At 41.3% G+C, this 20,266-nt stretch overlaps 1 protein-coding gene and 1 pseudogene across 1 annotated transcript in view; one reads left to right on the forward strand and one right to left on the reverse strand.

Moving 5' to 3' along the window:
- LOC139939161 (general transcription factor IIH subunit 3-like) overlaps positions 1-16,547 on the reverse strand; it is a 67,239-nt gene extending 50,692 nt beyond the window's left edge. The window contains exon 1 of the mRNA XM_071934925.1: positions 16,421-16,547. Within this exon, the coding sequence (XP_071791026.1) occupies positions 16,421-16,454 (34 nt within the window). The 5' untranslated portion in view covers positions 16,455-16,547. The remainder of the gene's footprint in view (positions 1-16,420) is intronic.
- Positions 271-20,236, forward strand: LOC139939162 (dehydrogenase/reductase SDR family member 11-like; annotated as a pseudogene).
- The last annotated feature ends 30 nt before the right edge of the window (positions 20,237-20,266 follow it).

Below are 20,266 nucleotides of genomic sequence, written 5' to 3' on the forward strand. Positions count from 1 at the left end.
CAAAGGGGTGTTCTACTTCTCCGTTGCGCCATAATATTTACGATTTGGGGCAAAAATCGTGACTTTAAGTGACATAATATGTACAAACTATTCACGATGTGGGTCTCAATTGCAAATTTTTACGTGAACTTGCGAATTGGGGCAAAACCGTGAATTTTTACGTATAAATTATATACACGTCAAATGACTTGTTTGATGTCCCTTCAGGCCACCGTAGTCCACCCTTCGCTACTCAGATGAACCCAGCTGTTTCAATGATAACTATAGAGAGGCAGTTCAGGACAAGCGCCTAGATGAGTCAACTGTGCAGGTAAGTAAAACTTATTTTTTTCCCTCTACTTTAATATTATATAATAGTATTTCTTACCAACATCCAAAATCTTGCCTCCTCATTTCATTATTGATTGTCAATCATGAATGTAAAGCCTCAGCTGCGGCGCAGGATGAGTTTGGTTTAAGTGATGTGCGTAAGAGAAGCATTTTTTGTGTCGTTTTAACTCCATGTGAATTGGTGTTGATACCTGCTATTTGTAAAACGGTCTAAATCCATCTGGAAATGGTTTGGATCCCTCTCATATTGAGGGGTATAACTCATTGACGTTGGTACCTCGAATAATATACGGTCGTGTTTTATTACCATTCAATAATTTTACCGAAATGATCACGTCCCGTGGGTATAGATCAATCACAGCATCAGCGTTAGGTTGCGTTTCCCAACCTTTCAAGTTTTAGGTTTAGGTTTATCAAATCTAAAGACTGTTTGGTGGCAATGCTGCCCAGAAACCATAGCAAAAGGTAACGGTCATTTACAAAGTGATTTCATAGTAAACTACATTGGGCGGCCCCCTTAATGTAGTATGAGCCCTAAATGTAGCCCGACCTTATGTAGCCTGACCTTATAAAAGCCCTAAACTTGTAGCTGAATGTAACTCGAGCCCTAAATGTAGCCATACCCCAAAACCCCGACCTAATTGAAGTTAACCCTAAGGATGTCTTTATATACCACTGACTATACGTTACTGCATGAAAGTGCCAATTCATTCTACCACGCCACCAAAGATATTGGCAATGTTTTTTGTGCACTTATGATATTTACTAATAAATAACTTCTTTCCTGTCCGGTCATGTCTATCTCTCTTCAGACCAGACAAATATTACTGGCAAGTCCTTTCCTCATACTCCCCAGTAAGCTTACTAAAGCTCTGTTTGCGAGGCGGGGGTGCTGAAAACTAGATACAATAAACGTATAGGGGGGCCACAGCTGTCGGCATGACAATCAGAAGCCTGCTGCACACAATCAACAATATAAGCTCCTCAAAACAATCAAAAGCCTGCTAACAATCAACAGATGGCTCCATTTATGACAGGATTATGTATTATTGAATATCAATTGGTTTATATTGGTTAGAAACATCAAAGTACTAGATTTATGGAAAACATAATCACTTTTTTAATTTCTATACTTCGCTCCAGAGTTTCGGCGATATCTCAAAAACGCAACATTTTGTATAGCATTAAAAAAATCGAACGGTTCCAAAAAACAAGGGTTAAATCTGCTTTGGTCAGTAGCAATGGCCCCTTATTTGACAATTAGGGGCCTTAGTTTTAGTTTGGTAGTTTTTATATGGTGGTTGTTGTATATCGTTTCTGTATTGCTTTTTACTTGCCATCTTTTGTTTTCATTTTCACTACAATTTTAGAGTGTGTAATGTATAAGTATTGTAACACAAAAATCCTGTGTCAATAACCACAACAATACGGAGCAATGAAACACACTAAAAATCGGTATTTCTGCTTGAAATCCTGACCGTTTTATTCCAGACATCCGTTGTTTACAAATCCACAATTCTAGCCAACGAAAACATCTCTAGGCGAGCGGGTTTCCCAATATTCCAGCAGTGGGCCAACCAGCAACTAGCTCCACCGCGGAGCCGTGCTGGCGCCCTCTACTGGCTGATTGGCACGAATGTTACACTGCCCCCCCCCCCCCCCCCCCCCCCGAGGACTCTGCTTGACCCAAAGCAGGCAGTAAACACCCGGGACCGGCTCCGCCAGGGAGACACCTCCTTTACAACAATAGGAAAGATAACTGGCCATCAGTCAATCAATCAATCAATAAAACATTTATTTCCACATTCACATCACATGGAGGCATCATCCTAAAAGCCGAGGCTTGTGGCGGATGTGCCCGTTACAAGATTACAGAACACTAAATAGACGAATAATACATACCACTACGGTAGAAACTACACAAAGGTTTAACCATGGTTAAACAATGTAAATATAACTATGAAGCAGTACATGTATGTGAAGTAAACAAAGGGACAGCAACTAAACAAACAAATACAAATTAGAAAACATAGACGAGTAAGTAGGTAGGTAAGTAACGGCTAAGCCAACTACCAGTATAAAAAAGCAAATCGATCAATTACGTTGGGAATTTAGTAAAAACGTTTTAAGTCGGTATTTAAACGAGCTAATTGAGGGGCAATTAGTTATTGGTGGTAGAAGATTATTCCAGTTTTTTGGTCCAGTGAAAGAAATTGTGTGTTGGGAAAGAGTTGATCTAAATAGGGGAACATGTAATTTAGCTGACGACCTAGTATTGTAATCATGTGCGGTGCTTTTAAAAACAAAAAGATTGAGTAATGATTTAGGAAGTTGGTTGTTTACAAACTTATACATAAAAACATCTTGCTGAAATACATTTATATCCATAAGAGACGATCGAGAAAGGGGGCCTTGCATACAACGCGAATAGCCTTTTTTTGAAGGTTAATCAACTTATCCAGATTTGACTTGTATGTATTGGCCCAGATAATGTTACAATAAGAGAGGTATGAAAGAATAAGTCACGTTATAAAGTACGCAGAATGCTCGATGGGAGTGTATACTTCAATCTACTCATGATACCAATATTTTTTTTATATTTTGTTTTCTAATTCTGTGATATGGATGTTCCATGAAAGACATTCGTCAATATAAACCCCAAGAAATGTTGTATTAGTTACTCGCTGTATGGGCTCATTATTAATTTTAACTTAACAATTACGTAAATTCAATTTCTTTTTACTTTTTGAAAAAGCCATTAATGTACATTTCTTCAAGTTGAGTGACAGTCTGTTTGCCTGGAGCCAAATTGATACTTTGTCTAATTGCACATTAAGTACATTAATAATAGTTTCTACATGTCTGATATCACTTGAGTAGATAATATTAATATCGTCTGCGAAAAGGATAAAAGAGAGGACCGTTGAGGCATGACAAATATCGTCTATGTACAAAGCAAATAACAGTGGCCCAAGAAGGGAACCTTGTGGTACTCCACAAGTAATATTATTCAATGAAGAGGAGCAGCAGTCAATTTTAGTATATTGATTTCTGTTCGTAAGATAACTACAAAACCAATTCAGAGTAGTACCTCTTATGCCATAATAATTAAGCTTTTGAAGCAGAATATTGTGATTGATGGTGTCGAAGGCCTTAGACAAGTCTAGAAAGACACCGAGCGATATGCAGTTATTCTCAAAACCTTTAGTGATTTTATGGACCAGGTCTATTACAGCAATATCAAATTTAGATAAAAAAGAAGAAGTTCTCATATAGACAATTTTTTCGAGAAGTTTAGAAAAACATGATAACACAGATATTGGTCGGTAGTTAACGGATTCACACTGGTCTCCAGCTTTGAATATGGGGGGTCACTTTGGCCGTTTTCAGTTTATCGGGAAAAACACCCTTAAAAATGGACAAATTACAAACATGGCATAATGGCCGACTAATTTTGGAAATAACGGACTTAAAAACATCTGAGCTCAGGTCATCGTACCCAGCACTTTTACCGTTCTTAAATGATTGGGCAATATCACAAACCTCCTTTTGATCGGTAGGGTAGAAAAACATTGATCCAGGGTGATTACATTTTTAAAAATCTCTAAATGACACATCTGTTTGTGGAATTTTACTATTCAGTGATGGGCCAATGTTAGTGAAGTAACTATTGAATGTTATCAGCGACCTCATGGGCATCATTAACTTGTGTACCCTCGTGATTAAGTTTTGTGTCTGACTTACGACTACCGGTATTATTATTCAGAATGAGCTTAATAATCTTCCATGTCTTCTTTACATCATGTTTTGCATGGTCAAATTTATCTTTATAATATTTAGACTTAGCTTCTTTTGACAGGGTGGTTAGTTTATTACGGTAAGTTGTATACTTATGCTTATTCTGCTCAGTTGGATTGTTAATATGTTTTTTATACAGTTTATGTTTATATTTGATAGATTTAAACAAACCAGTGGTCATCCAGCTTTTAAGTTTACAAGTCGTTTTGGATTTTACTTGTTGAACAGGTTAGGATCCTCATTAGACAAAAGGTCACTCCAGTCAGTTTCAACAAGATCATATGAAAATCTGGCAATACCACCGGCATTGATTATCCGTCTAGATTGATTAGCACAATGTTGGGGCTGATAAGAGTGTCCTTTAATGATGAGACTTGGAAGATGGGAAAATGATCTGTAATTTCAGTAAATATAATACCACAAGACATGTCATCATCGAGATTTTTGGAAATGATGTTGTCAATGATCGTGGCAGTCGTGTCAGTAATACGGGTTGGTCTATTTATTAACGGCCGATGATAATTACTAAAAAATACTATTAACAGCATTCTGGGTAGGTCAATGGGAATCACATTGCAAGAGATCTACGTTGAAGTCGCCCATAATAAAAGTCTTTTTGTTTTCTTTGTTAGTTTGTTGGAGAACAATATCAAATGAGTCGACAAAAGTAGCAGGATTAACCTTGGGTGGCTTTCATATTACACCAACAGTGATTCACATATGTTATTGTTTAGGAATATATCGTTTCTCAAATTAAATATAAGAGAATCATGTATGTACAAAGCAACGCCACCACCAGCCTTGTCTTTTCTATTATTAGAAATTAAATTGTACCCATCAATTTTAAATGGAGGGCTATTTTCATGGAGCCAGGTTTCGGTAAAACCAAGGATAGAGAATTGAAAATTCAAAAGATCAAGATAGTCGCAAATACTGTCAAAATTTTTATGAAAACTTCTTGCATTTAAACGAAAGGTAGAGAAGGTATCTTTGACAGGTTTGTGCTTGAATCTTTCTTGAAATTGATCACAGAATAAATAATCAGAGTTTTGATGTGTGTTAAAATAAAAGTTACTATCAGGATCGACATCGGCGTTTCCAGGAAACTGATTGTTAAATATTAAAGGATTAAGTATGAGATTTGAAAGCCTATCAGTGTTAAATCTTTGATTGGTTCGGAGCTCTACAAGAGCTACATAAAAATCCATGTCATCTTCTAGGTGATTAAAGGGCAAAGCGTGCTGATGGCATGTATGTTGACTATTACATAACTCACAATAAGAAGTCATTGAAAAGCGTAATGTAGCATTATACTATATACAATTGCCCCAACACAGATTAAGCAACATTCCTCAGCCGCTATATTATTATGTAAGCTTTTGGTAGTAGCCGTGTAGTAACATACGAGACTAATAGTAAACTCAAACGGAAAACAAGTACATGAATAAACACAAAACATGGATAAATATGAATTAAACATTGAGCAGTACTTGCTCCATGGGACAAGAAAACAAAAAGGTTTTGGCTCTAGGATCTGGTGTTCCGTCAAGTGAGTGACCTCCCCTTCAACTATGTCTGCTGAAACAGCTGCTCCAATACCTCTAGTGGGGCATCGATCAGGCATTGTCCGTGCCGGGGTGCCCTCGACAGCGTCCGATGTCAGAACTCCACGTCGATGTGGGGTAGAGAGCTGCTCCATGCAGGTGGACTCATTGCCTCTGGTTGAGCGCTTTCGTAGAGACGACGCAGGGGGGAGGCTTGTAGCTGTTCCGAGTGGGCGTGGTCCTCTTCGTTGCATCCTAGTTGGGCGTGGTTCTCTTCTTTGGATCCTGGTTGGTGTCGTGGCTGGTGTTGCGGCACCAGAGGGCCTTGGGGCACCAGAGGGCCTTGGGGCTGTTCCAAACGGTTACCAGCCCCATGGGAATTTGACTGGCCGCCGTCTACTCCAAGTTCATTCACCATCATCCCGCACCACCCACGAACAATGTAGCCTTGCTCAAGGCAGTCGCATTATTCGCTCCGAAAAGACGCCGCTGTAAACCCACCCGTATACCCTGTGCGTGCGATCACACCGCATGGCCCACCCGTATACACACTGTCACATCGTACGACTACTGTGCACACAAGTCATCCGCACTCGTACCACTAACCGCATGCGGAGGCCGTCAGGCCGACAGCCTTGTCGGGTCTGTAACTTCCGGGTTTATTGTGTTGTATTGAAAAACTTCCACTAGTGGAAAAAATTGGGGGGGGGGCTCTCGGATATGCTAGTATGCAGCCCATAAATATGTATATCTTTCGTCAGACCTATCAGACAACACAGGATGTGAGGCAAATGAATTATTCATTTTGACGTCCAATCACGCACTTCCCTTATCACGACCTTACGACCCTATCATGCTCGTGTGTGATGTAAACATGTCTCGTCTTTCGCGGGCATTATGGTAATGAGTTGACCGTGGGAACTCTTCGCTTATTATAGTAATGAGGTCAGTGGCTTCAACACAGACCCTACAAGGCTGTCGGCCTAACGGCCGACGCATGCGGATAGTGTACGGGGGCATCGTGTCGTGCGATGTTACGCACAGTGAAAACGGGTGGGTTTTTATACAGCGGCGGTCTTTTTCCGGAGTGAATAATTCGACTGCCTTGAGCAAGGCTACGAACAATGTGGTGTATTCACAACCTCGCACGTGACAATCCCGTATGTACTTCCTGTAGCAGTGGAGACCACAACCGCGGGTGCAGGAAAAAGGTAGCGATCCAGATCACGATCCGCACGGAACTCACCGCCATTGTGTTGTGCGGGTTGGAGTCGATCCATCTGCTCCACTCCATTGGGTTGTGCAGTGTGGAGCAGGCTCCCTTGCTCCACCCCATTGCTTTGTACAGGGTGGAGTCGATCCATCTGCTCAACTCCATTGGGTTGTGCAGTGTGGAGCAGGCTCCTTTGCTCCACCCCATTGCTTTGTACAGGGTGGAGTCCATCCATCTGCTCCACCCCATTGCGTTGTGCAGTGTGGAGCAGGCTCCTTTGCTCCACCCCATTGCTTTGTACACGGTGGAGTCGATCCATCTGCTCCACTCCATTGGGTTGTGCAGTGTGGAACAGGCTCCCTTGCTACACCCCATTGCTTTGTACAGGTTGGAGTCGATCAATCTGCTCCACTCCATTAGGTTGTGCAGCGTGGAGCATGCTCCTTTGCTCCACCCCATTGCTTTGTACAGGTTGGAGTCGATCAATCTGCTCCACTCCATTGGGTTGTGCAGTGTGGAGCAGGCTCCTTTGCTCCACCCCATTGTTTTGTACAGGGTGGAGTCGATCCATCTGCTCCTCTCCATTAGGTTGTGCAGCGTGGAGCATGCTCCTTTGCTCCACCCCATTGCTTTGTACAGGTTGGAGTCGATCCATCTGCTCCACCCCATTGGGTTGTGCAGTGTGGAGCAGGCTCCTTTGCTCCACCCCATTGCTTTGTACACGGTGGAGTCGATCCATCTGCTCCACTCCATTGGGTTGTGCAGTGTGGAGCAGGCTCCCTTGCTACACCCCATTGCTTTGTACAGGTTGGAGTCGATCAATCTGCTCCACTCCATTAGGTTGTGCAGCGTGGAGCATGCTCCTTTGCTCCACCCTATTGCTTTGTACAGGTTGGAGTCGATCCATCTGCTCCACACCATTGGATTGTGCAGTGTGGAGCAGGCTCCTTTGCTCCACCCCATTGCTTTGTTCACGGTGGAGTCGATCCATCTGCTCCACTCCATTGGGTTGTGCAGTGTGGAGCAGGCTCCTTTGCTCCACCCCATTGCTTAGTACAGGGTGGAGTCCATCCATCTGCTCCACTCCATTGGGTTTTACAGTGCGGAGCAGGCTCCTTTGCTCCACCCAATTGTGTTGTACATAGCGGAGCTGCCCAGCTTGATCATGGTCACGTTGTATTACCTGGACATCCGGCTTAACCATGGCATCCCCACCATCATTGATGCTCTGTGGAGAGAGCTGGAATGGCTCCGTGCGGTGCCGCCCCAACCCTCCTGCCCTCGTGTCAGTAGAATGCGGAGACAGCCGGAATGGCTCTATGTCGTGCCGCCCCAACCCTTCTGCCCTTGTGTTGGTAAGTTGTGAGAATGGCCGGAACGGCTCCGTGCGGTGCCGCCCCAACCCTCCTGCCCTCATGTCAGTAAGTTGCAGGGGCGTCCGGAATGGCTTCGCAAGCAGCCGGAACAGTTCCATGTGGTACTGCCCCAACTCTTCTGCCCTCGTGTCGGTAGGCTGCGGTGACAGCCGGAACGGCTCCGTACGGTGCCACCCCAACCTTTCCGAACCCACATGACCCGAAGCAGACGCACCAGTTCTGCCCCCTAGAATCCGTGGCTGACCCCTATGGTTATTATCATTTTTGTCTTTGCTAGCATTGGCCTTCTGTAGCCCTAAAAATAATTATTTTTCTACTGTGATAAAAAAGCATGTCTCACTCAGTAATTTAGTCTGGTCCGGCTTGACCTGGGCGTATGGCGAGTCCAACGCCATGCTGTCCCAACCACGAGGATTTCACAAACAGAAAAAACAAATTTTTTACTGATTTCCTTTGCTCTTGTTGTCCCGCCGCCGCCACCAATGTAACACAAAAATCCTGTGTCAATAACCACAACAATACAGAGCAATGAAACACACTAAAAATCGGTATTTCTGCTTGATTTCCTGACCGTTTTATTCCAGACATCCGTTGTTTACAAATCCACAATTCCAGCCAACGAAAACATCTCTAGGCGAGCGAGCAACTAGCTCCACCGCGGAGCCGTGCTGGCGCCCTCTACTGGCTGATTGGCACGAATGTTACAGTATATTCATTTTTACTTTTTTATTAATAGGTCTCGGAGGGCACATCTTTTTGATGACATTTTTGTCATCACTTTTGCCCTTCCCTGGACGTCTGTGCTTGTTTTAATTGTATTGTCCGAAGCATTAAAGTAAAAAAGAAATATTGAAAAAGTAACTCGTACTGCTTATAAAGAATAATTTACCATAACTATAACAAAAAACAAAGGTGGGTTGAGAGCACTGCCTCACAAGTATTATTATTGTCTAACTTCAACTGTTATGGGGTCTATAGACACCCAAATTTAACATATCAAAAGTCCTCCAAAATCCAAGTGGCGGAATGCCGTCAAATTTGCATAATTATGTTAATTAGTTTCCGCCATTAGCTGAAAATGAAAAAAACATGCATATCTTGACAACAAAGAGGGCTAGCATGCTCAAAATGGTGTCTATACCCAAGTTTTCATGGTCAAGGAGTCCAATGATGAAAAGAATAACCTTTATAATGTGCCGAAAAGTCTTAAAATTTGCATAATTATGTTAGTTAGTTTCCGCCATTATGCAAAACATGCATATCTTTAAAACAAAGAAGGCTAACATGCTTTAATGGTGTCTATACCCATGTTTTCATGGTCAAGGAGTTCAATGAAAAAATGAATAACCTTTCAAAAGTGTTGGAAAGCCTTCAAATTTGCAAAGTTATGTTAATTAGTTTCTTCCATTGGTGAAAAAACATGCATATCTTTCATTTGGTGCAGGTGGCAAGTCAGTTTTCACTGGCAACAGGTTCTGTTTGACCATTGCCAATTCAGTTGAGCGAGAGGTTGTCTTCAGCCGACGCACTCTCGGGAAACTCTGATGATCGTGTTGCATCATTCGTCAGCTGATCTACGAATGTTAGTCTCCTCCTGCCCTTGCTGTTGTTTCTATCCATTGGTTCCCAAAGAATAAGGGTGCCCACAGCTAGCTCTGGATGGCGGACAGAGTGGCCAGTCAGCCTCATCCTTCGTTCCCTGATTGACAAATGATTGACGATGCCCTTGGTAGGGCATCGTAGAGCTTGGAGTTGGGCATACGGTCCTTAAATATAGTGCACATCAAGGACCATCCGTGTATACCATTCTTGTTTAGACGCCGTCTAGTGCTCTTTCTTGATTGGCTATCAGAGTCCATGTCTTGACTCGATACAGAAGTACAGACTCAACTGTAGCAACGATGATATCGTTGAGACCAGCTCTCCACAGATGCTCTTGCCAGGAAGGGCCTTCCGTGCCAAAGCTCTCCTCACTCTTTCTCACTCTCAGTTGATCATATGAGGACGCCAAGGTATTTAAGCTCTTCAATGACCTCTAGGGGAGTCCTAGAGTTTGCCCACTGAGTTGATTTATCAACTCAGTGGGCAGATCGTCAATATCGTTGTCTTCTCCGAGTTGAGCTACAGGCCAACTCGCCTGCACTAGAGCTAACCAGCTGCAAGCAGTTTTTGTGCCCCATCCACTGTGTCTGAGAGGAGAGATGTCGTCAGCATAGTCAAGGCCTGTAATCACTACAGCTGGCACTCTCCTTCTCCGGCGCTCGGCAAGCGTAGAGCCTAGCTCTTCCTCCCTGCCATTGATAGCAGACCTCAAAGCAATCCATGACGAGCACGAACACGAATAATGCTAGTGTGTCCCCATGCAGAGCTCCATCCGTGATTTCAAAGAGGTATGTGGTACATTCTGGGGTGACCACCTTAGCCCACAAATTGTTGTAGCTTGCAGTGATTGCCTTTTCTGAACTCCATGCTCGAAGGATCTCAATGAGCTTGCATCGGTGTACAGTGCCATTGGCTTTCTTGAAGTTGATGAAGGTAATGACACATGACATGTTCTTGTCACTGACTCAGGATTTGCCCAGTTGCATGTCTTCATGACAAGATAAGACAGAATGATCCCCAGTATAGTTATCTGGTGTAGAGAGGTGGCCCGATTCGGGTAGTGGTATGATGTTAAGAGTTAAAACCAACTCATCGTGGGTAGATCTCCCAACTTGTTGGCTTTGTTCCAGTGGGACATCATGAGAAGTTCATTGCCCAACCACAATCCAGTCGATTTAAGTCATCGTCCCCCCCCCCCCTTCTTGAATTTGGTAGTATAACTTCGCATACTGTGGAACTTTGCAGATGCCTCAGTAGGTGCCAAATTGCTAGCCTCAACATATTTCGAGCTCTGGCAGTCTGTTAAAGTTTCGTCACTGAAGTTCTTCAATCGCAGTTTTTTAAGAACGGTGTTTTGATCTCTTTTGTAGAGAAATGCAGTGGCTTTTTAGCAGCATGGATGATCTTCCTTTGGGCTTTCCACCATGAAAGTATCAGCCACCTTTGCCAATCATGCCCAACAACGATCCATGCGACGAACAACACCCTTCCAGGAAGTATTTGTTGATATCTGGGTGCTTCTACAAAATGTCCAAGAAGCCATTGCAGCATCCCTTGTCCAATGACACTGTGCTTGTTGGGATGACACCGACCTGTTAGTGCTACTTCTCACCATGCATAAGGCAGATCCTTATTCTTCATGCCAAAGCCGAAACAAAATAAAAATCGCATGTGGAACATCCGTAAGGAGGAGCTTGGCCCTTCTGTATGCTCAAGGCTACTTTTTGTTCATGCACTTGGGGGGTGTGACACGACACCAAGGCTGTATGGCATTGGAAAGCAAGTAGGCCTGTCCCCAAGATCCGTACCAATGAATTGTCAAAAGTGGCTGATACTTTCATGATTGAAAGCGCAAAGAAAGAGGACATCATCCATGCTTGTGAAAAGGCCCTTGCCTTTCAAGAACTGATTCAAGAACTGCTATACAAGGGTATAAACACCATTTTGAACATGCTAGCCCTCTTTATTTTAAAGATATGTTTTTCACTTTCAGCTAATGACGGAAAATCATTGACATAAAAATTAGCAGGTTATTCCTTTCTTCACTGGACTCCTTGATCATGAAAACACGGGTAGCCCTCTTTGTTGTCAAGATATGCATGTTTTGCCACTAATGGCAGAAACTAATTAACATAACTATGCATATTTGAAGGGTTTTCGACACTTTTGAAAGTGTATTTATTTCTTCACTGGACTCCTTAACCATGAAAACACGGGTATAGACACCATTTTGAGCATGCTAGCCCTCTTTGTTGTCAAGATATGCATGGTTCGCATTTTCAGCTAATGGCGGAAACTAATTAACACAATTATGCAAATTTGAAGACTTTTCGTCACTTTTTAAAGGTTATTATTTTCTTCATTGGACTCCTTGACCATGAAAACATGGGTATAGACACCATTTTGAGCATGCTAGCCCTCTTTGTTGTCAAGATATGCGTGTTTTTTCATTTTCAGCTAATGGCGGAAACTAATTAACATAATTATGCAAATTTGACGGCTTTCCGCCACTTGGATTTTGGAGGACTTTTGATATGTTAAACTTGGGTGTTTATGGAACCCATAACCGTTGAAATCAATTCTGTTGCAATTTTTTCCAGGTCAAGCCAGTATTTCTGATAGATTGACTGGACTATTAGGTTCAAGTTTGTGATAATTAGGTCGGATGACAACGGGTTTTGAGGTATAGAGTCGTCAAATGTGATAATAATAACATCCATAGTATATTATTATTATTATTATGTATAAAGAACTGACCTGCGATATAATTGGAATGTATGAGTTCATCGGCGGAGGGAATCTTGTCCACTTTAAGATGGTAACTCCTCCCACTCCCTCTTAATTCATGTGGAAGTGCAATACAGTAATGAGTGATAACGCGCTGGTTTGTTTCCCTATTCATCCAACAATAGTCTATATCTTATGAACTTTTACCATCTCAGTAATAGACCTTTTTGATGCAACTTTTGCGCAGGAGTTAAAGATGGCTGGCATAACAGGTTGTATGCAGAGATGGGTTGGACATGTTGCCTTGGTTACAGGAGCATCAACAGGTATTGGTCAAGGTATAGCCAGGTCGCTAGTCAAACACGGATTGAAAGTTATAGCTTGTGCAAGGAACATTAAAGCTATTCAGGTAAATGTACATGTAGCTGTTTTGATTTTCAAACCTTTGATTATGGCTCTGTCAGCAGTTCAAAATCCTCTTAATATTATTTGTCTAACTTGCTTACAATGTTTTTGGATGTGGCACTATTCAGCCAACAGCATGCCTATGGATGCAAGAGAGGCTTGAGTCCACATGAAAGTGAAGGAAAAGTTTAAAGTCGTAAAATGGTCTAAAATATAATTTCATTTGATACTCTTTCAGAGGGAAAGTTCCGGTCTTAGGTCAAGTGACAGTTCAATAACTGGTTCACTACATGCTATCAAGTGTGATTTAATGAAGGAAGATGACGTTCTTGCTATGTTTGCTGAAATCAAGGAGATTCAGTTTTATTATTACTTTGGTTTTCTTTTAGACAATTATAACCTTGTTTCACACCAAGAGCTCAGTGTTTGTAAATGTTTTTAAAACAAAAATTGGTTTTTAAATGTGTCATTTGGGAAGATAATTGCGTCAAAGTGTCTCATTTGCTTGCCTCCAAAGGATGACATGCAGATGTTGTCAAGTGACAGCTCAATATCTGGTTCACTACATGCTATCAAGTGTGATTTGACAAAGGAAGACGAGATTCTTGCTATGTTTGCTGAAATCAAAGAGAAGTTTGGTGGAGTGGATGTCTGTATAAATAATGCAGGTCTAAATCATGCAAGATCTATTGGTGCTGGAAGTATGGGTATTCTGAATGGAGAAACGGACAAGTGGAGAAATATGCTTGAAGTGGAGTTCATCTTTTTGAAAGGTCTTAGCAACATTAGGCGTAAAGCTACTTAAATAAAAACTTGTATCATGCAATCTAGTGTAAAATCAATTATTCAACTTCAATGGTGTGTCTATAATTAAAGATTGCTACTTCAAACACAAATCAAACATGTGACAGAAACATCTAGAAAATCAAAGCACCTACACATTATTGTTTCCAAGTAAACTGACCTAAATATTAACTGCTGGTTGTTTCTTTAGGTGAATGTTTTAGCTCCAGCTGTATGTACCCGGGAGGCTGTGAAGCAGATGGAAGAGAAAGGAACTAAAGATGGCCAGATTATTATGATCGGCAGGTAAATATTACTCTTTTATTTGAAGACAATAGAAGATCATGGAACCATTTACAGCCAATGTATCTTACCTCTTGGATTGTAAATGTTTCACTATAATGTGGGAGAGGGCGTTTGACTATTGACGAGCGAAAAGAAAGATACTTGCTGAAATCCATTGATAAGTACTCAAAGAATCCAAACATTCAGTTCACATTCTATAGAAAAATATGTTAAAAATACAACAAAAGAAATCATTTTTGAACACGACTTAATGCCTGGGATTGGTATTTTGTACCACTGTGCAGTATGTACGCAATTGCATTGGAATGTTTTATTCTCAGACAAGGTCGAAAATAAAAGCCTCTATAATGTCAGATAGCAGAGTGACAGTTTTTATAATTGTGATGATTTTATTGATGTATCAATAAGGGAATAAAAGGGTAGCGACGAGTTCTTAATCTGCAGTTTAAAAAACCGGCAGGTCGTGGAACAGTAAGTAACAGAACTTGGCCCACAACCTTTATAAGTTTGTTTTTGTTCAATTGCTAATCATGTCCGAGTCTGTTAAAGGAACACGTTGCCTTGGATCGGACGAGTTGGTCAAAAACAAAAGCGTTTGTAACCGTTTTTTATAAAATGCATATGGTTGGAAAGATGTTTTAAAAGTAGAATACAATGATCCACACAAGGTTTGCCTCGAAATTGCGTGGTTTTCCTTCTACTGTGCGAACTAACATGGTCGGCCATTTATGGGAGTCAAAATTCTGACCCCCATAAATGGCCGACGTGTTAGTCGACGAGGTAAAAGGAAAACCACGCAATTTCGAGGCATGTTTGTGTGGATCATTGTATTCTACTTTACAACATCTTTCTACCCATATGCATTTTATAAAAAACGGTTACAAACGCTTTCCAAAGACCAACTCGACCGATCCAAGGCAACGTGTTCCTTTAATATCTAGCACTAAACTACCCCTCGTCTTAAATGAACACATTTTCCCCAGTCTTTCTGGTCACAGAGTTAGTCAGCAAAGAGAGCTTTCACTTTTACGGGTGTCACCAAATATGGGATAACTGCCATGAATGAAGGCATCAGATTGGAGCTAAGAGAAAAGAACAGCAGAATCAGAGTAGCAGTGAGTATAGTCATGTAGTATGTATAACCCTCTGAGAATTACAATGTACATAAAGCAGAATCGGAGTAGCAGTAAGTATACAACTTGTAACCCGCTGACTTACAAGGTAACATAATGAATAATGATAGCCTCTATTTATTTTGTTTTGCACCATACACAATATTGAGTTGACACCATTTTACTCAATCCATACAGAAGTTTGGAAAACCTCACCATAAAAATTTGGATGTAAAACAACCATGTATTTTGGGGTGGACACTTGTCTGCGTTACTTTAATTACATATAGTGTGACTAGCTCTTTGATATAATCCCATAATTCAAATTTTAGTTTTGGTTTCACATGTTTTATACAGGCAATCTCACCAGGTACAGTAGAAACAGAGTTTAGTCAACGCATGTATCCCGATGAAGACCCTGAAAAGGCAAACAAACTTTATCGAACCATGAAAGAGGTAATTTCTGTCACTGAGAATTTCCAACTTATTGAATATTATTAGTGTGTATTGGCGAGGTTGGTGAGTTTCTCTAATGCGAGCTCTGATTTTGTTTCTTCTTTTCATTTCCTCCGTGAAGTTGGCCCAACATTTACAAGCGTTTTCTTCAATACCAGTCTGGGGTGCGTTCCACTTGCGCAAACGCTGCCAACGTTTGCGCACGTTCGGCAACAATTTCGAGTGGTGTGCGCGGCCACCGTTGGCGAACAATATAGCAACCATGAGGTGTTGGTTGGTGGTTTTAAAATGGCGGACAACAACACAAAAGCAGACGATATTATTTTCTTGTCACAAACATAATCATAGAGTGTTTTCTGTGCTTGACATAGCAGTCATGTGGAGTTGAAATAACAACTTATATTTAGTTGATATAATGGTGTACGAAATCTACCAACAATACAACACAAACTAACCCACAGACAGAAACCTATATACACATACGGTGTCACCATCTTCATTACAGAGCGCCACCATTGACATCATATGTTGAGAGCGCAACCAATCACTCTGATACACAATGTGTATCTGTATCTGTGTCTGTATTGATGAGCCGGCAAAAAAAGACGCATCACACACCAGCTTTGCGCATTGTGTGGATGGGATGGCTTAATTTTTGAAGTGCTTAGCAAGAGTGTCTTTGAAGATATTCCAAGATATCTAATGAGTTGATGTGGCCATTATTATGTTTAGGATCCTTCAATCAAGTAAAAATAACACAAGACTCACCGATCAGTATGTGAATATCCATGGAGGCGGCCATCTTCGATCCCTTTTTGTCTGGTTCACATCTTGTAGTTCATGATACAGCACTTGAATATGTAACTTGTAGTTCATGAAAAACACAATACGACTGGCCCTGCCTCGATGGTATAATCATAAAGTAAAGAGAAATTATTAACCCCCAGCACGAAACATAACATTAACAATAACAATTATTGGCTTCATGATTTCTCTCTCTGCATTACACCTCTGCGGATCCAGGTTCTAATCCAACCGTTGTGTCAGTCCCGACCTGACTGCATGGGTTTTTCTCATCCTCCCGAATCTAAAACTGAGCCTTTTATTCTATGTTAAGATGGTTTATTATTACTAGCGGGATGCCGCGCTTCGCGCGGCAACCCCGCTAAGAAGCTCTATGTTTAAAATGCTGCGTTGTGTACAAGGGAGGGTTAAAGAGGCTGGACAGGGTCACAATACAAATCACTGTGGCAAACCACCCATCCACAGTTAAGACAAATCTTAGTGCTTTGTGAAATCGTACACTATTACCCTTGTCCGTCTTTTTTCCGTTTCTGCATTATTTGTCAATCCCATCCAGTGTTTTCCAGTTTCCAGCGGGTCCCGATAGTGGTTCTTTCCCAGTTAGGTGTATATCCCGTTTCTTTTATTTTGTTCCCGTTCAGTTTATTCCTGTTCTGTATCGATTTCAAGTTCCCTTACTTTTTTTCCCCTCACCAGCCCCGTTCATTTTTTCCCACTTCCCTGTCCCACCGTGTGCCCCTTCCCTATCCCGTTCCATATCTACCCACGCCTCCCGTCCCCGCGATCCCGTGCAATTGCATTGTTCTTTGCTTGCCACTGTTACCACTCATATTTTCCAGTTTCGCGCGGGTCCCGTTTGTGGTTCTTTCCCGTTTCATGGGCTTGATCCCCCCATTCAGTTTAATATTTTCCTGTTCCATGTCCCATATCATGATAATCCCTTTTCATTTTTTCAATCCCTACCCTAGCCCTGTTATTTTTCGTCGTCATTTTATTTTTGCCGTTCCCCCGCTCGTCCCCCGCTACACAGACATACCACTTTGTGCCCCTTCCTCCTGTCCCCATCCTAAATCTAACCCGTACTTCCTTCCCTACATCCCGCCCGTTAATTGTTCTTTGCACCTTTTCCGGCCCATAACTTTCCCCGTTCCGCGCGGGTCCCGCCAGTCAGGTGGTTCTCCGTTTTGTGTATTTTTCTCTTGTCCAGTTTGTTTTTCCCTGTCCAATGTTATCATTAGTCCCTTTTTCTTTTTCCCCTTTCCGTATAATTTGTTCCAGCCCTTTTACTATGTTCCCCATATTTTTTGCCATTCCCCCGCCCCCTTCCAACAGACGTACCACACTGCGTGCCCCTTCCTTCTCCCTGTCACACAACGTGCTGTAATAACCCCCACCAGCCTACGTCCTGTCGTCGTGCCTAGCTCCCCCCCCCCCTTCCCCCATGCATTGTTCTTTACTGTATGTACGCGCGAAGTTACTGGACGGTCGCGCTGTGACTGTGACATCACAAAGGACGCCTGCACTCAATCACAAAGTTATACACGCCCGCGCTTTGACTGTGACGTCACAAACAACACATATTATCCCCAACCCACGGGTAACCCGAAATTGACCCCAGAACGCATCATTTTAGCAGGTCAAACAACAATGGCGGCGCCCATGCGATTTAAGCGCTTTTATAATTATATCGTAGCGTCATACGTTATCGACCCTCACGTTTTCGGCCACCAACTTTGATTCCCGTTTATCGCGAAATTGTGCAAGCTGCACCAGTGACAGAAGCTATGCAGTTTACTCACGGTCTGTATTTTCATCAGGCTTAATCATGCTGAGAATAAAGTTTCCTGTCGTTGGTTATATGCTCAAACATTTATAAAATGATTGACTTTTGGTACTAATCACTAGTGCATTATTATGCCAACATTCAAATGAGTCAAAGAAACATCATCCAACCTCGAAAGTTCAAAACAAAATTACTCTCTGCTAGATTGAGTTTCATTCTGCTTTAGTCACTAGATGGATCACGTGAGGTGGTTACTATTTGGGATTCTATGGTGTGCAAATGTGGGGAAATTATTAAAATATTTTAAGTGAAATTGACAACAATTTTTTTATTTATTTACTCATGCATGCTGTAATAAATTCTGATAAGTGTAATAAATGTTAAGTCTACATTAAAGAGAAAATATCATAGATTGGTTTCTTATCTCCTGAAACCAAAAATTACTGGTCTGAAATGGGGGAAAACGGATTGTTATGAAGTGTGAGTGCATCAAGGGGGTGGGGTGTTTTCCTTCCATGCCTTATGATATCTCTGGATTCTAATAAAGTAGCCATAATGCCTTAGGACAAAAATGTAATTAAATTTGTTAAGTAGTAATTGAATGATATTTTTGATTTATTTTGCACGCCATACTAGCTTCTGAATATTCAATAAAATACCAACCAATGAAAGGTGTGAAAACATATGACGTTGCTCCAATGTCGTGCATGCATATGCACTGTTAATGGCGGACTGTCTCTCGCAACGTAAACCAAAACTTTAAAAATTTCAACAAACCATGAAGTGAAAGTGTTATTGTTAAAAAATTGGATAGATGATTTGAAAAAAAAAAAAAAGTTTTTGATTGTGAAAAAATTTTCTGTTATCCTACTGAAAACACATGACACCAGGATAGATAATAGATTCTTTGAGAAAAGGTGCACGATCCCGTTATCTGCGCTTGTCTGTTGGTTATGTAATGAAAAATAAATTCAAAAAATAGTTAATGGCCTGACGTTTCGACCCTAGCAGAGTCTTTCTCGAAGGCTAAATGACAACACAACAAACATGAACAGGTAACTAAGTGAAACATAAGCAGTGAAGTGGCAGCTAGGGTCTGCTAGGGTCGAAACGTCAGGCCATTAACTATTTTTTGCATTTATACTCTCGGTCCATTTGGTTGGTAAGTTGTTTGCAACAGCTAATTCTATTTTCTCGAAATAATAAATTTCATTCAACTAAAGTACAATGTATTTGTTCACAGTCTGCATTATAATGTTGCACATTATAAGTGAAGGTTAATTTAACCAAATAAAACAAGGCTCTTCTACAACAACTCAGTTTAAAATGTCGGATCTGTTTTCAATATTATTATGATATTTACTGCAAGCAAGGATCAAGAAATAATAGAGCATTAAAAGATTAAGCCTACATTAAGGTGCATGTAGTACTAGACGTTGGGTTCCATTCAAGCACTCTCTTCAAAAATAGCAACATTCCATTGTCCAATAGAACTTGAACTCGGGCAATTATTCCTTTCTGGACAGAAACATTTTCTCAAAGAATAATAATAAACCATCATAACTAATTTGACCACGATTACTCTTTATTCCTAATCCCAATATCGTTATTACTCCTTTGTATACCCAGCCATTGCAAGTTGATGATATCGCAGAGGCAGTTTTGTACATACTTCAAACACCACCACATGTCCAGGTATGTTAAATGTTGAAAATCTTTCAATGGAATCAGGCGCCCAACAAAACAAAATGTGTGTCATACTATAATGCATAATGTCATCAAGCTAAGATGTTACATTGTTTGCTTTTTTCAATGAAGGTTCACGACATCATGCTTCGACCAATAGTTCAGAAGGATTGACCCGCTAAGGAATGTTGTCTTCAACACTGACGTATTCTTCGATCAACTGTCACACTTTGGGTCTTTTAAAGCTCATGTGATATTCTGTGTATAAGTATTTTCATTAGTCAACTATAATAAGGTTTTTACCCGCACACTGATGACTTTGTATACTTGGAGGAGTGGAC

The sequence above is a fragment of the Asterias amurensis genome, chromosome 6 (assembly GCF_032118995.1).
Source record: "Asterias amurensis chromosome 6, ASM3211899v1".
NCBI classification, from domain to species: domain Eukaryota; kingdom Metazoa; phylum Echinodermata; class Asteroidea; order Forcipulatida; family Asteriidae; genus Asterias; species Asterias amurensis.